The 17,435-nt window shown below is 41.2% G+C and overlaps 1 protein-coding gene across 2 annotated transcripts in view; it reads right to left on the reverse strand.

Annotated features, from left to right (window-relative positions):
* Window positions 1–385: 385 nt before the first annotated feature.
* samsn1a (SAM domain, SH3 domain and nuclear localisation signals 1a) overlaps window positions 386–17,435 on the reverse strand; it is a 21,029-nt gene continuing 3,979 nt past the window's right edge. Inside the window, exons 4-15 of one of the 2 annotated variants that reach the window (XM_017420145.3) lie at window positions 16,389–16,429; window positions 16,040–16,117; window positions 14,997–15,091; window positions 13,515–13,638; window positions 11,684–12,114; window positions 6,095–6,175; window positions 5,699–5,827; window positions 4,503–4,620; window positions 4,261–4,412; window positions 3,320–3,532; window positions 3,045–3,192; window positions 386–1,126 (exon numbers count right to left, since the gene is read on the reverse strand). In XM_017420145.3, the coding sequence (XP_017275634.1) occupies window positions 972–1,126; window positions 3,045–3,192; window positions 3,320–3,532; window positions 4,261–4,412; window positions 4,503–4,620; window positions 5,699–5,827; window positions 6,095–6,175; window positions 11,684–12,114; window positions 13,515–13,638; window positions 14,997–15,091; window positions 16,040–16,117; window positions 16,389–16,429 (1,765 nt within the window). In that variant the 3' untranslated portion in view covers window positions 386–971. Of the gene's footprint in view, window positions 1,127–3,044; window positions 3,193–3,319; window positions 3,533–4,260; window positions 4,413–4,502; window positions 4,621–5,698; window positions 5,828–6,094; window positions 6,176–11,683; window positions 12,115–13,514; window positions 13,639–14,996; window positions 15,092–16,033; window positions 16,118–16,388; window positions 16,430–17,435 lie in introns of both variants that reach the window. The other variant, XM_017420144.3, reaches the window with a different exon arrangement.

Genomic DNA, 17,435 nt, shown 5'->3' on the forward strand with positions numbered 1-17,435 from the left:
CGAGTTACGAACACGGAAAATCCCCTAATTGAGGCGTAGTCTTTCATTTTAGTGGGTTTTCTTTTAGAAATTGGAAAATTCCAACTTCCTGGTGCCTATCGAACGCAACAAGTACACAGTGTAGAAAAAAAAACTAGAAAATATTTTAGTGATCATTATAAATTATATAATAATATATAAATATATTTAATATATAAAAATATTATATTAATTATAAGCACTTTGTATCGCCTTGTTGCTGAAAGATGCTATATAAATAAATTTGACTTTGACTTATTATTGTTTTTGTTATTATTATTAGCATGTTTAACATTTAATAATCCTGCTTGCAAAAATCCAATTGAAGAATGTAGCTGTATGTTTAAATCAAAATATCAACAAAATACATATTTAAATTGGTTTTATTGGGTTATTTACAAAAGGTTGTGAAAACTGATAAATACTGATTTTCATATGAACACACAGCTGTCCACTCCCGCACTCACACTCATTCAAATTTACATTCAGAAAATAATACACTTGTTATATACAGTATTGACGTACAGCCATGATCCAGACGGCTTCGTCAAATTTCATAGGACAGAAAACTGAACTCTGGAGGGTGAAACGTGATAGGAAAAGTAAAAAGGATGCAGCTGTGATAAATAAAGGCGTACACATTTACAAAACCACTGAGTACCTTGCAGGATAATAAATACAACAAACATCAAAACAACAAAATGTCACTTCTGTAACAACTTTTTTTTTCTTTTTTTTTTTAAGAAAACCTAACCTAAACAACAAAACACAATAATTACTCGGATAAAGCAACAAAAAGATAAGATGACATTAAGAAGCTTCAGGATGGGACAATGGATGACATTTTGAGAAGAATTGAGGACCGGTTCTTTAAATCTTGTTTGTTTGGTTGTTTCCACAAAGATCATGTAACTTTTTCGATTCCGAATGTCAGCCTATCCAGGCGCGTGGGTTCAGGCGTCCACCCTGTCCGTGACCTGGTCTGCGTCCTCCTTAGTGTCCGAGCACTCGGACGGGATGAAGCAGCCCGAGTCTCGGGGACAGTCGCTGTCCTCTTCCTGTTGGCTGTGGGACGATTTGTCCTCCTCTGCGTCGCTGACGTCGTCACCTGCAGCGAAACGAACGCGGTTATTGACCAAATGTTGGGGAGTGGGGGGGAATCACAAAAAGCTGCTTCCACAGAGAAAGTTTACTCAGATTAAGATGGTAAATGTCAACGCTCTTTGTCAGTTTATCTGATTTCTCAGAATCTAAACGATCAGCATTCCTTAAAATGAACGCCCAAACTTTCAGGCCAAAGGTCGAGTCTTGTGCTGAGTTGGAGCTGTTTTGGTCGAACCGTGTGGACGACATTGTGCTCGATCTCATGCAGTAACGTGAGATGTTGCAAGATGTGTTCGTGCGTATAAATTGTGTTGTAATGATTCTCAGCCACCAAACTTTACCTCAATATTTAGAAAACTGGCTGATTCTAAAAGCCAACCGGCTGATGATGTACATCCATTGGTTACTTTCTAAACATTTCTTTCAAACCAACCCAGTGGTTCATGAGATATTTTGCTAACAGACAGAGATAGCTGGGAGCGTATTGCATGAGCAGAAACTGCAGTGGATCACGCGACGTCACCTTCCTCCGGATCGATCCGTGTCGAAAAGCAGCTGAGCTTTTCAACATAGTAAAATAGTAAAAAGAACACAATTTTTTTTTAAAAAACCACCTTGGAAAGTCGTTTCTTCTTTTCGCAGTCAGGCAGAGCACATTTTGTTTTCATGCAGGCCTGTGAGATAATCAGCCTACTGGTTGGAGCCATCAGATTAGAGGAACACCTTCTGTCCCGATAAGCACTTTCTGTCTGAGTAACAGGAAGTCACTGCAGGTGGCGAGGCACCGAAGAAGCCTCGGCTAACGCAGCGCCGTTTCTGCGTTTGGTAAACCATCATTTCTGATTAGTCCATGGGAAAATAATGGAGGACGCAGGGGTTGGGCATTTAATCGGTTTTAAGTGAATTAAATGTTTGGTAACAGCAGATTGCATAAGGTTACTCCTAAAACTCAGCAACAACCGAGCTCCGTTTTCTATTAAACATCCTACTGTTCCTCATTTTCCTTCCCTTTCAGACTGAGGGTTTACATATGGGTTCCTAGAGTTTTTAAAAGTGGAAAACATTTAAGAGGCAAAAACCGAAAACTGGTAACACAAAAGACGGGAGGCCTTGATAGCTGACAGTTTCTATCCATGTGGCTGACACCCTGCTTCCTTTTAAAGCTCAGATTACAACCTGAAATTTTGATAAATCCTATATTTAGGGTTTTGCTGCATGTAAATATATTGTTTTATAATTGGACTGAATTGACTGTAACTGGATTTGAATTTGGATCTGAGTTGAATTTATGATTTGAACTTGTTTTTTCTTTCAGACAGTGCCCTGGGATGACTTTTGTTGTCAATTGCGTCCGTCTAAATAAACTGAATTGAAGTGAATTACATGTACATATTTCATTTGAACAACAGTTCGGGGCAACTTCTGCATTTCTCAAACAACACAAGTGTCTAAAAGGAAATTGTTAAGTTTGACGTTAATTTTGAAGCCTCAGAATAAAAAATAGCCAGTAAAAACCAAGCTTGATTTAAGGATGGGCTATTAAAATGTTGCTGTAGTTGTTGTTTTTTACGTCTCAGTCAAATGAGCTGCTTGTTTTTTAACTTTAACTTCCTAAAGAAGCAGAAATCTGAACTCTCAGCTTCTAACCACGAGAACGCGAACCAGCAGGTGGCGCCCTGGCATCTAGTTTCAGCAGCTTCATGGTTGAGGCTGTCGAAATCTCAGAAGGCCTTTCACTGGCCGTCAGATAAAACTAGGTGAAAGAATAAATAATGTTGCAAATCTCTTCAGAGTTGAAATCAGAGCCACAATAGGGGAGTCCTCCCTGACGAATGGGGTCGTTTAACGTGAGGAGGATCTGAACCCGTTTCTGATCTGTGACGTTTTGTTGGTGGCGGTGAACGTGAAGGAAAGCTCCTGACCTTCAACGTAGTGACACTCGGCAGCAGCGAGGAGCCGCCGTCGGTGCTCGGGGTCCTTGACGTTCAGCTCGATCAGGTGTTTCTCCCGCAGGTGCAGCAGGTCCTCCACCGTCTGGTACCCGTTCAGCAGCAGCGCAGAGGCGTACTCCTGCAACAAACTGCACTTTAATGTCTTCTCACTGCAAGCCTTCAAAGGGCACGCTTTGAAAGCCGTACACAGGTTTCACTTCTAACTCTCTGAGAAGCTGTGAGAGTTGAGTCGGTTGCGTCCAGACCTCCAGATTCAGCCGCTCCAGTAACTCCAGCAGCGTCTTGGGCCGAGGTCTCCTGCACACCTTCTGCTGCCGGATCTTTGGAGCCTCCTCTTCCTCCTTTTTCTCCACCAAAATGTCCACGTAGATGAACTTGAAGTTGCCCACTTTGTTGTTGAGCATACCGGTCCAGATGCCCATCGGAGGCTTGCTGATGATGTTGATGATGTCACCCACCTAAGACAAACAAACAAATAAATACATCAGCGAATAGCTCCGATAAAAAGCTTGAATTTAGTTATTGCCCACTTTGTGTCTGTTAGCAAACTATCTCATGGACCACCAAATGGATATTAATAAGACTTTCAGAAAATAATCATTAGATTTACATCTACAGCTGTATAACTTTTGGAGTCAACGCCGTTCAAGATGAGCGCCACGGCTAATTAACTTTAGCAAACCCCAAAATGGCTACAACTCAGGCAATTTTACAGATATTGAGCTAAAATTTGGTGTGGTAATAGCTGAGTGTCATCCTCAAAACATGTCCCAAGCACTAATATATTACTAAAGGATTTTGTTTAAAACTTTCCCGTTAAATATTGTGGTCAACTCTGTCTGTCTGTTAGCAAAATATCTCATGAACCACTGGATGGAAATTATTAAAACTTTCAGAAAATAATCATTGGATGTACATGAGCAACTAATTAACTTTTGGAGTAAATCCAATTCAAGATGGTCTCCACAGCCAACTAACCTCAGAAAAGACTAATTTTGCTATGACTCAGTCATTTCTACAGATCTTGAGCTAATATTTGGTGTGGTAGTAGCTGTGAGTCATTCACAGCACATACCTGGAGTGCTGACAGATTGTGCAAGTCCTTGCATAATGGTATGACCAAAACAGCTGCAACTCCGTCTTTTCTGAATATAAGATTATCTAACGACAAATGACAGGAAGTCACCTTCAGTTTCAGGGAGTCTGTGTCGTACGGACTGGGAACGAAGTCCGTGTGGACCCGGGCCCTGCCGCAGAACTGGCCCTGGTAGGAGCCGTCTTCCTCCAGCTTCAGGCTGTCTCTCTGACCGGACCCGTTGGACTCACTGGTCACACCGCCTGAGCCAAAAAGACACAGCCAACAGGTTAGCACCGAACACTTCGGGTTATACGTACTTGCGCCGTATCACGCTCTCTGCAGATACCCACTGGAGGTGCTCTGTCTGCTGTAAAGACTCTCCAAAGAGTTGCTCATCTTTGCAGAGGTTCTCTCAGCTGGTGGGCAGTTCTCAGCCTCCGCCTCTGGGTCTTTGTCTGTGTCGTCTCCCTGGAAGGAAAAAAAACAAAACAGAACAAAATTAATAAAGAGGAAGGGACTTTTTCATTACAACCTTAATTTAGAACACAGTTGGGAGAGGGCCATGTTTCCTACTATCCACCTCTTCTTCTACCATCAGTCTGCAAACATCTGGAACCTGAGGAGAGCAGCTGCTGGAGGTTTTGGAGGGAATGTTGTCCCATTCTTTGTCTGATGGAGGATTCTAGCTCTTCAACAATCCTGGGTCTTTGCTGGATTTTTTTATTTCATGATGCAGCAAATGTTTTCAGTAGGTCAGAGGTCTGAACTGCAGGCAGGACAGTTCAGCACCAAAACTTTTCTACTTCAAAGCCATGCCATTGTTTAACATTGTCTTGCTGAAATATGCAAGATTTTCCCTAAAAAATACAGTCTGGATGGGAGCATATGTTGTTCTAAAACCTATAGACTTTTTTACATTGATTGTTACTTTCCAGATGTGTAAGCTGCTCGTGCCAGAGACACCAATGCACCTCCATACCATCAGCGAGGCAGGCTTTTGAACAGTGCACTGATAACAGAACAGATGGCCCCTCTCCTCTTTAGTACGGAGGGTGCAGCGTTCATGGATTCTAAAAAGAATTTAAAATTTCATTTTGTCTGACCACAGAACAGTTTTTCACTCTGCCTCGGTCCATTTTAAACGAGCTTCGGCTCGGGTGTTCACATATATCTATATATTTTTCAGAGCAGACCTCATAAAAGACGATTAAAACGGAGCGCAAGGTAAAGACGGAGGCTGCAAAGGTTTCACTAAAAACAAAAAAGGCGTCCTTATCTAGCTGTGCTAAAATAAAATAAAACCTGCAGGAAGACGATTTATCTTCGTGCAGCTCGGCGTCAGCTCAATATTGACAAAGACGGCCTCATTTTGAGGATGTGGCTTTCTGTCAGATGAAAGTGATAAACACAAGGTTGCTGTAAATGAGGCTGATGTGTGAAGTCTACGAAAGGGGCTTTTTGAAGATATGTGCTGATCGAATATTTGATACATGAAAAGGAGCCAAAACGCCGTCCTGCTTAATGGGCTTCATAAAAACGGACTCACCATCTCTTCAGAAAAAGACTTGGCGTGCTTTTTGCCCATTTTCCTTCGCATAGTGAGCGAAATCTCCTTCATCTTCTTCCCGAGACCGGCGGACTTGCTCGGGTCGGGACTTGCAGTCTCCTCTCTGAGCTGCAGGACACACAGGGGGTCGAACAAAACAGAAATGTGGTCAAATTCAGTCCAAACGGTTTGAACTTCTGGTCTGTTAGCACTGAGTAAAATGCATCTCTTATATAAACCTTGTTTTTCTACAAATCCTTTGGACTGCAGATATGCCAATGTGCAAAAATCTTACAGCAATCTGACATTACAGTGCTACTTATTATGTTAGTGATAACTAAATAGAATTTACTGCATAAATGCACATGAAAATGAAAACCATGGGTGTCCACAAACCGTATTTATTCCATTTTCCTCTGGTTTTGCATGCGATGAGTGATGTCTGAGGCCCTCGAACCGCCCGAAGCTTGTGGAGCGCTGCAACAAAAATAAAGATGTCACAAAGACGAGGTGCAGAGCGCGCCGTGTGGTTTTATGGCGTTACACCGAAGTAGGTTTCTTTTGACCAGAACTGAAATGTGAGCAGTTTTGATCTGACTTTCGGTTCGGTTAAAGCAAAGCCTTTCTGGGTTTCTACTCAGTCACAGAAACTTTCGTTCGACTGGAAGCCAAAGGTTGGCGCAACGTGCGCTGCTTGGGAGAGAGCATACAGAGATTTGTTAAAGGAAGAGTTTGAAACTAAACGTGACGAGAAGGGACGAAGTTCTAGTCGCTTTGGTCGAGCCTTTGTGCACAATCTTGTGCGATCGGTTTTGTTTGGAGTACTCTCAGCTACTACCACATCAAATTTGACTTCAGTATCTCTAAAACTCACTGAGCTGTAGCTATTTTTATGTTTTCTATGATCAATTATCTGTGGTGGTCATTTTGTATTAAGTTGACTCTAAAATCTAATGGATTACAGATGTCCGTCCAATGATTACTTTCTAAGAGATTCATTAGAATCCGTCCGGTGGTCCATGAGATATTTTGCTGACAGACAGACAAATGCGAAACCAATTTCTTTGCGTTTTACACCGTGGCCCCTTAGTAGCAACAGGAAACCAGAACATCTTTCCATACGGTTGCGGTGAAACATTCAAGCGATTAGATACATACAAACCGACGACCCCTGTGGCCTCACAGCACTGGGTGACACGGCTGCTCTGCCCTGTCTGTCCAATTTTTCATAAAACTAAAAGTCACCCTAATCTCTCCCAGACCGCCTCCCCTCAGCAAAGCACCAAAAATAATTATATAAATGAATAATCCCTGGAAATCCTGGTTAAATATGAGCTCGGAGCTCCTAGACAGCCTGTCAGGAGATGGAGTTAAAGGCGTTGGTCCTCAGCTCCGCTTTCTGCTGCTCAGTACAGCATCACAAACATATTATTTAATCAATTTATTTGTTAGTTCTTTTCTGACATTTAACATTTCTGATTTCCCTGAATGCACACATTTCAGCAAAACAAGACAATTTCCTATATATTTCTTCCCGGTTGTTAGGATGATGGCTAGATATGTTAAACTGCACGTTTTTTTTAAAATGCTTGTTTATCTTTTCAAAAGTCAGAGGAGATATTTGCACATCTCAGCTTTTTTCCCAAACCGCCCCGCTCAGCAGAATCCGCTGTGCTTCACCTACCTTCGGCTTGCTGCTCTTTACTTTGTCTGACACGTTTGATGCTGTTCTCTGCAACATTTCTTTTCTGTTCCTGCGCTCCGCTCTCGCCTTTTGCTCCTCGCCTCTGACAGCGACGTGTTAACTAACGAGCTGAAAGACTGAATGTCTGACAAGCTGACTGGCCCACTTCCTCAGAAAAAAACACAGGATGTGAGGCAATTCACATTGTGTCTCTCGTTGCAGTATCGCTTCGAAAAAGGGAAAAGTACAAGTGCTTAAGTGTGCATTTTGTGGCCTTCTTGCAGAAACACACAGCGAACCACTTCCAGGAACAGCTGCATTTAGGCCTTGTAATTGAGGTTTGTCTTCTCGATAACTGAGATAACCTGATGGAGATGAGCTTACATCACAGCAGCTACCGGTGCTGCTCTGCTGTGGTCGATTCTCGCAGAGTTTTAATTTCCTTAAGTGGAATTTACTCACGTAACCATGGCTGTGAGTTACAATATGTGGTTTATAACCTGATTAGTCTTTGTGTTAATAAATCTCGTTGTGTAAGCTGTTTGTCATGTCAGGGGTGAAGAAAAGTTTGGAAATGTGAAAATGTAATGACCTTTTTATTTATTTATTTGTTTTACAATTTTCCTAAAAAAAAAAAAAAGTTCCTTTCGTCAAAAATGGGGAACTTGGTTATGGTAAGTGATGCTGGATTCAATATTTATTTCTTAATCTGGGCTGAGTGTTCTTGAGGAAGTGCTCACGTATGACAGAGGTGGCAACTTTGTTGTGTCGAAACACTTTCCGGTTCGTCTCCGCTCTCCATATTAGAGTTTTTTTTTTCTTTCCAGTTGGCAAAAAGCTAAAAAATCAAAATCTGAATCGTAAAATAACCACCGTTTCAAAAGCCGACGCTGTTTGTGGTGAATCTGAGAGGCGGTGTAGACTCCCGTGTTGCTGTTTCGTTGGGATTTACCGGCGTGTTTTTAGTTGCAGCTGGCTTCTTTTGGTCACTTGCACAAAAGGCAGTTCAACAAACAAAACCTCTGCCTAATCCGTCTGCCTCCAATCAACCAAAAACTCCTGTCACCCCAGATTAAGGTTTCTAATCTACAACTTCAGAGGCTTCCTGGAGAGGCAGTCGTTCATCTGAATGAATCATTGAAAATTAGATTTGTGCCATTTAAAAAAAAAATTTAATCTCCTACTCGTTGATATATTTTCTACATGGACATTAGGGGAAGTGAGTAGCCTTCAAACCAACAAGAATCAAAAGGTTTCAAAGAGTTCATAGTGACCCCGCTAAAGCCTGGATCTCACTGGGCTGTGACTGTTTGCATAGCTGGAGATACAAAATTGCGAGAAAATACATAAATTTTCCACTTGGATTGGTACTTTTGATCAGTTTGGGTATGTAAGGGAAGAAACTGCAACATTTGCATGACATTCCTGCAAATGGAATGCAATACAATGTTTTTTTTGTCACAATTTAGTCACCAAATGTCTTAATTACGTCTCCATTTGGTTGGAATTCATTTTCTTTTTTGTCTCCAATCAGTCACAGTTTGGTTTTCATGGGTCTCCCAAAGTGGTCTCATTTCTCACACTTTTTGACAACCAGAAACTAAAGGAAGCACTTCACAAGGCTGCGACTGTTGGCGACGAACAGCATTTGTGAGAGAGTCTCCAAAATGTCTCAAAACGTTTGTGGTGGTTCTCAATTTGGTGGTTGTATTTTGAACATGTTCACAAATTTCATCTCAAAATAATCACAGAGTTGTTGCACGCATTTAAACCTTTCTCAATTTAGGTTTGGTAAATTTTAAAGCTTTTGGAGCTGCATTTTGACCCCTGCACAGAAGCTCTCCAGTGACAGAAAACATCTGAGACTAACGTCGAGATCTGAACGCCACGCCAATAATAAAGATTCATTGTTTTTAAAAAATGGTCCAAAATCTGTCTGTCTTCAGTTCAAAAGTGTACTCCAGTGGATATGGGAGGCTGCCAAGGTGGGTATAATGTGAGCAATGAAATAATGTGCACTGCCTAGAATACAGTTTTGCAAGTTGTGCACATAAAAATAGGCCTTGATTTTCAAAAACTTGTTGCTCAATAACTATGTTCTCCAATCGACCCCATAAGGAGCTAACACTTTATCAAAAGAGATTGAGTTTTAACCTCTGGACAACCTCTTGCTTTAGTCTCTGGTGTCCTATATATTGTCTGGAATGACTCTAAACACCATTGTCCCCACAGCTCCATAGGCAGCTCTTAATCTCTCCATAGGATCAGTCTTTTCATCTTGGATTGTTTTCTCCCGAACACGTTAAGCTTTGACGACTGCTTTGTGTGACACATGGCCAAAGCCGCACGTGCTCACTGGCCATCGGGGTCAAGCTTTGAGGCATGGCAAGTGCAGTGCTTGCGAGGGCAATGACCTCCTGGGTCAAGCCACATTGTTTTTGGTATTAGCTGCAAAAAACCACCAAAGATGATAATTCTCAGTCTTTATTATTGTCTCCTAAAGGTATGAAGTTCAGCAAAAACTAGTAAGTGCTAATTTTAAATTTTATTAAAACCTATATATATATATATATATATATATTTAAACCTCATTACTGGATTATTAGGCAGCTGCAGATAAAGTTAAAAAAATGTTGGTACATGTCTGATTGGTCTAAAACTTAGAGACGACATCAACCGCAAACATAAAACCAGAAACGTGCAATGAACAGCAAAGGAAATAAGAAGTCCTGAAACAGATCTTATGAGCTATAAGAAGTCTTGACCTCCGCATCATCTGGTCACTGAGGGATTACGTGAAGACAAAGAAGCAAATGAGACAGATGAAATCCCTCTTATTTGTGTGACAAAGTCTCTCAGATGCCTGGAAAAGCCTGTCAGCCTTGAAACGCAGCTAAAAACTGACAGTAACTAAAAGAAGAGCTAAAGCTTGTTTAGACCAAATATTCATTTACCTTTACTCAATTCACTACATTTGCATTTATGGCAAGAATAGACCTCCCCAATAAATCAAGAAGACTAAGATGGCATATTGAGGAAAAGTCTAGAATAAATGCTGCACATAGCAGGGAAATCAGAGCATGAAGAAGCATCACAAATATATACATCTAATGACTCCTTCTCTGACAGGCTGAGTTTTATGGCAGGTTGGAAACTGAATAACACTCCAAGGAAGAAAACCACCCCAACTTCCTGATAGGGTGAACAGGTGCTGAGATTATGCAAAACAGACATGATGCCAACACACATAATCATTCTATAAATTGAAAGAACTGATTATATTCAATGTTATGTATTGAAAGACTGTGCTGCTAAGTCAGCAGGTGTTTTAACAGACATATTCATTCTCTTTCTTTAGCAGAAAGTTGCACTGGAGGATTGTGTTTATCAACTTCTCGTCAGCCTTTAACATGATCATCTCATAGCATCTTATAGTAAAACTTTCTCTGCTTGGACTGAAAACTGTACTCTATAACTGGTCTTTGGAGTTCATGTCAGAAGGAAAACCCACAGTTCATATTGGCAGTAAGATCTCCCGCTCCATCATGCTGAGTACAGGGGTCCCTCAAGGATGTGTACTCAGTCCTTATAGTATAGTACAAATCCCTCAGTAGAGGGACTCATCAGTAATGAATTTAAAACATCTTACAGGGCAGAGGTGGAGCAGTTTGTGAGTCAGTCTTAATTTCAAGAAAACTAAAGAGCTGATCGTGAACTTCAGAAAAAAGGCTGATCATTCCCTCCTGCACATCAGTGGCTCCAGTGTATTGAGGGTCTCACTTCTGTCAGTGTGCCCCAGGGCAACTGTGGCTACAATGTAGCTTACCACCATCAGTGTGTGGATGAATGGGTGAATGACTGTAGTGTGAAGAACTTTGGGGTTCTTGGACTTGATAAGGCGCTATACAAGTGCAGGCCATTTACTACTGAGAGCATCTGGCAACGCTGTATCACATCTTGGTACAGCAAACTGCAGTGTTACTGACAGGAAGGTGTGGTGAGGCTGAGAGAATTATCAGTCTCCCTCCCTTTCATAGAAACCATTTCAATAAGAAATGCAAAAAGGAAGCTCTCTGTATCGCAAGATAATTCTCACGTCCTGCCAGCGAGCTATTTATTGTTTTATCATCTGAAAATCAATATTTTATCAAACCAAGAGTAACTACGATGTGCAACAGCTTGTATTCCTCAGGGAATGGGGCTGATAAATTTTCAAAAATTGCATTTTATATATATAAATATATATATTTTTATTTTTTATTACATGTCTAGTAAAAATAAATACTTCAAACTTGGCTTACGTTTGGCTCTGACAGATACACCTCGGTGACAGATCGTGGCACCTTTGGGAGGAGTTGGGCTTTTCCAGCCCTTCTCAAGCTGCCGTCCTGGACCGGTGCCGGCTGCTGCCTTCCCTCCCACTCCTTCCCCTGCACTGAAGAGAACTCATGGGAGTGCACACGATACTCTGTGAGCGGCTGGCGGCAGGTGTGCTGGATGGCCCCCCAGGCGGGGCTGCAGTCACCTGGGTTGCTCCAGCGCTGGTGGTGAGTGGGCGTTGCTCCACCAGGCAGACTAACCATGTCTGGACACCGGCCCGGGGTGGTGTTCTCCTGAGCCGGAAGGGTGGAGCATTTGCCAAAGTAGAGCCTCCTGTCTGACCTGGATGTGTACGTCACATCCAAATAATGAGGTCCCAAAGGTGGGCTCACTGTGCCTGTTGGAGAACACACTGAAAGGAAAAACAAACAGGAAGGAGGAAAGTAGATAAAAAGAAGGGGATTTCTGCTGCGTCAAAGCTTTTGTTTACTGCTGTGGTGTTTTTGTAGGTTATAATGTGACATTAACAGACATCAGCATCAGGACAACAATAAGAAGCCTTAAGAAAGCTCTGAATAACAATTAAAAATAACTTTTTAGCGGATGTCCTATTTTCTACATCTGACTAAATTTATATGTAGACAAAAAAAAGATTATGATTGTGGTGGGACATGGGGTGATAAATTTCAAAACATACATTTTTTTCTCATTTCTTAAACAAGAAAAAAATAAACTTGAGTCCTTAAAGACAATAAAGAAAAATAAACTTTCGGTAGATGTTCAATTTTCTTCTTTCTTTCACTCTTGATCTGACTAATTAGCAGATGAAAAAGGCTTTTTTTTTGTGTCAACGAAAGCTACTTTTCTTTCTTTTGAGCCCCAAAAGGCAAGCAAAGGCAAATTAGTTTTTGGACTTGGACCATTTTTTAAGTCTTCCCCAAAACACTTTTGCTCATAAGTTCTTTTGCTTTACTTTTAAGAATGCTTGAACATTTATGATTTTAGGAGAGAAACTACTCTTGGGCAGACTTGGAAAATGGGTCTTTCAAAACAAAAACAAACATTTTATTTTATTTTTTTAAGGCTGCTTGGAAAAAAAACAACTTTTTTTATAAGTCATAGAGTCAAGAGAAAAAGATGTGGCCAGACTTCGAAAATAGGACATCCCCCTATATATACACCTATCTATCTATCTATCTATCTATCTATCTATCTATCTATCTATCTATCTATCTATCTATCTATCTATCTATCTATCTATCTATCTATCTATCTATCTATCTATCTATCTATCTATCTATCTATCTATCTATCTATCTATCTATCTATCTATCTATCTATACATATATTTTAGGGGGGTTTTCCCTTTAGGGCTCAAAATATTGCTTCTTTTAGAAATTAAAAGTGCCTTTATTTATTTTTACACCCAAGAGACCTATTTTCATCTGCTAAATATTTTGGTCAGGGTTAGAAACTGGGACATTTACCAAACTTTTTTTTTTTTCTTGCCTGCCTTTCAGGTCTTCTGTGTAGCTTAGCTTATAAATAGAGACTGAATGACAGCTTTAGGTCTTGAAGCAGCATCCAAAAGAGAAAAAGAAGTAGTGTGGCAACAGTCAGCGGGATGAGTCAGTTTGTGTCGTGCTTCTTTGGGTGCCTTTATCTCTACACTGAAGGTGTTACAACACAATAAAAGTAATGAACTCAAGTGAACTCTGCAGCTTACACGCCGAATGAAGTGAAGAGCAAGTTAGAACTATAAAAGATGAGTGACAACATCCTTTAACACACTTCCGTGAAAAACCCTTTTACCCCTGCTGGTGTGACTTTTCTTGGATGCTTCTTTCGTGCTCCGTCCGCCTGGTTTCTTTCCAGTCTTTTGGTTTCTTTTGGCAGCAGGTTTACACTCCGTCATCCCTCCATTGGTATGAACACTCTGAAAATACAAACAAATGTGCAATCTGGAAAAATAACAAAAACATATTACTATAGAACACAAATATTAGTCCAACACTTTGATTTGTTGCCAGAAAAGCCACTTGACCTTTAACCTGTCAGCTGCTTTGCTAAAGTCTGAAATATGCCCAAGACTCTGCAATGGACAGTTTTTGACACGTATTGATGTCCATAGGGTAAAATGAAGTCACTCTCCTATGTTTTCTGTGCCAACTTGAAATAGAAATTGTCTGTATTGCTGTCGTGCTAACTTGAAATTTGCTATAAATTTTGTTTTGTTCTTCCTGATCTTTGTTCCTGTTCTTTTGCATTTTTGCAATGATTAGATCAAAGCTTTGATTTCTGCAGTGTGTTAATTTGGCGGCGTTAGCACTGTGTTTAGCAAGTGTTAGCACCCTGACAATATCTGATCGGGGTCACTGCTAGATTTACTGATACACTTCACTGTTAAAATGTTTATATGCCTGACCTTAGCATTTACCGAAAAGCTCTGCTGTTACGTTGTACAGCAACAGCTATCCCTACAGCTGTGTAACCTCTTAGTGAGGCTCTGAAAAGTGCGGCTGATCCAATTCTGGCGGGCTCTGCCTTGTTTACTTCTCACTATGATGGGCATTAATCAGACTGGGCACCAAGTGGCTTGTAAATCTTTTAAATCCTTACCACCACACCAACACACGCTGTCTCTCTGCCATGTGTCATTACAGAGAAAAGAAAACGTCACTTTAGACAAGCGGTGTCCAATACTGGTCCTGGAGGCCCATCGTTCTGCATGTTTTAGGTGTTCCCCTGCTCCTCAGCAGGTCTTAAAGTTCTGCAGAAGCCTGTTAATCACTCAGTCATTCAAATCAGCTGTGTCAAAGCAAAGAGACATCTAAAGCATGCATTATAGCGGCCCTCCAGGACCAGGATTGGACGCTACTGCTTTAGACCATGTGCACTGTATTTGCATTAAAAGATTTGGCCATGTGGTTGACAATAATGAAAACTGACCTGGCGTCTCTAGTTTCATGCTCAGTCATGGGAACAGTTACACAAAAGATGCTGCTCAAGGATCAGGTTGGCACACCTGTAGCGCCACGTTAGCAACAGAACTGTCTCTTCTCAGGTTATATTATTGTTAGGGTTGGAGCTAAGCCAACTAATCCTAGTTACCTTTTTTCCTCGTTACGTAAAGTTAAACTTAAAAACCACAACTTACACACCTAAGCACCAAGTCATAGTTCTGTGCTTTTCCTGGCAGTTATGATGCAATTCAAAACCCTATAAGGCATTAAACTTGAATCGCTGCAGCATGTTTGGTGAGGTTTTTAGTCAGGTGAAACTTTTTTCTCTTACCTGGTTTGTCAGCGGTTTGTCCTTTTTCTTCGTGCCGGAGTGGTGTGCCGCTTTCGCTCCCTTTTTTTCTGTTCTGTGCTTCGTCTTCCACGTCTCTGCAAGGTCAAAATGCCTTCAGTTATCTAGATTAGTAAGGCTGAAAACAAACAGCAGGAACATTTTCACACTTTTACAGCTTTTATCGTTAGGATGCTGGCCATGTTAGTTGTTGTGGGTTTACAGAAGTGTCCAGTCTTGCTAAATGTGAGAATGGACTCAGATCTACTGCTCAACAGTCTGTGGACACTGTTGTCCAATTTTCCACATTGTATGACATGCAGCACATCACGACTCGCATTGCTGACAGTCATGCAGATGTTCCCTTGATGGTGGAACAAGTCTGTCTAAAAATCCCAACATCTGTTTCTGATTCAGCTGCACCTTCACACATCTGTAATTCACCCAGGCTACAGGGACTGGTGTACTCTCCGAACCGTCACAGATTCAGACAGCAGCACCAGTCTGCATTTCCTTCCTCAACTTAATGTCCTTTTTTTTCTTTCCAAAGCAAAGCTGAAATTAATATAACAACTAGCATTCCCCGAAGGAACAGTGTATGTTGTACATTTTCAGGTCACAGTTCTGCCTTTAAGTTATGTACTGTAATGCTTTTCCAGATATTCCTGAGTCCATGTGGTTTCACTAATCAAGGGGTCATGATAGAGTCTCCTTCAGTGCTGCCTGACAGTTTAATGGTTACGTGCATCCAGCTGTGGCTTTCAGCACAGGCTTTTACGCACTCAGATTTCCTCACACTGCCTCAGTTTTAACACTGTGAATGTTGAAAGAGCTTTGCAACTTCCTGCGTTTGACAGGGTGATGTTTACTGAAATGGTTTGGATCAAACTGGTGAACTACATCTCCACCAAACGACTGAGCATTGTTTTTAACATCTTAGGCACCGCAGCTCTACATTCCCCAACGTTTGTACACCAATGTTGCAGGCAGCCCCAATGAACTCTGGGATATATGAAGCTTAACCTATATTTTGTCTTTACCTTCACCTTGATTGTTGGCGATCTGGGCTAAATCTTCTCGGCTCCTGGCGGGCTGCCACGCCGCAGTATTACAGGCGGGGTTATCTGTGATGGAGGGAGGCAAACGCTGAGTATCTCGTGTGAAAAGTGAGTGGAGGCCACAGAGTCACATCATCATGCAGACAAGCAGGTTACAAAGATTCTAGCAGGCTTTAATATATCTGAAATACAACAATATTTATTGAACTGCTTTTGTTTCTCTGCTAAACCCACAGGACATTATAATACGGTCAACTCTACCACTAATGAACGAACATATTTTGGATAATGAGGGTTGAAAATAGAATAACTTCACCAAAAAAAACGATGTACTCACCCAGCGTTTCATTATCTGACAGAGATTTGGATAAATGTGTTCTGAAAGTAAAAAGATGAGAATATTATAATGCAATGTCTGAATTCCTTTTTTCCTCTGGTCATTTTTGAAGCGATGTTATCAGTATTTAGTATCTTATCAGCCGTGACATCAGTAATAGACTGCAGAGTGTGGAGAAGAGGATAAAAGTTTTAGTCCAGGCTGGACTAGTGACTGGCCAAACGAGGGCTTGTTTTTGTTTTATCATAATTTATAATTTAGGCTTCTAAAACAACTCTTTCTCAAACATGACATACTGGTGTGAAAGAAGGCTACATTTGCTAATCATAAACCCAGACACTTTGGCATGAAATTGTTTGTTTGGTTTATTGTGGTACTTTTAACCAAACAACGTCCATGTCTCTGTGCCCTCGTTTGGCTGTAGCTATCAGACCGGATGAAGACTTCTGCCCTTTTCTCCACTCTCCGTGCTCCATGACTGATGTCATGGCTGATGAGGCGCTAACTGCTGATGACCATGTGGCAGAACATCGCTTCAAATAAATAAATAAATATATGACCAGACTATCCCTAATTCTTGAACAGTGTGAAAAGCAGCCAACACAGACGAGATAGGAAAAAGATCAGAATGATAAGGGACTAATGTTTCAAAATGTACTGGAGTGTTTTTGGACTGAGTGAGCTCCTCCACAGTAAAAGCACACAGCAAAGGTAGTGAGTCCAACACTCTTGGACCTTGAATCCGCTTAGTTCCACTGGCCCAAAGCCCCATAATCTACCTCCTGCTGGCCCTGCAATCTGCGGGGCCTTTTCTCCTCACAGAAAGAAAAAAAAAAATAACAAAACAAAAAAAATCTTTCAATCAAGCTGAAAAAAAAAAATAAAACAAACATTAAGCTCTTTGCTCCAATTGCGCTGCCAATCCCTCACCTTCAAGTGGAGCGTTGTATCAGACGGAGAAGATGAAGAGGAGAGGAGGGTATTTGTTTGACTCCGGGGAGGATTTAAAGAATTAACTCCCCACCCCACCCCCACCCCCACCCCCCA

This window comes from Kryptolebias marmoratus, linkage group LG2, assembly GCF_001649575.2.
Source record: "Kryptolebias marmoratus isolate JLee-2015 linkage group LG2, ASM164957v2, whole genome shotgun sequence".
Lineage (NCBI taxonomy): Eukaryota > Metazoa > Chordata > Actinopteri > Cyprinodontiformes > Rivulidae > Kryptolebias > Kryptolebias marmoratus.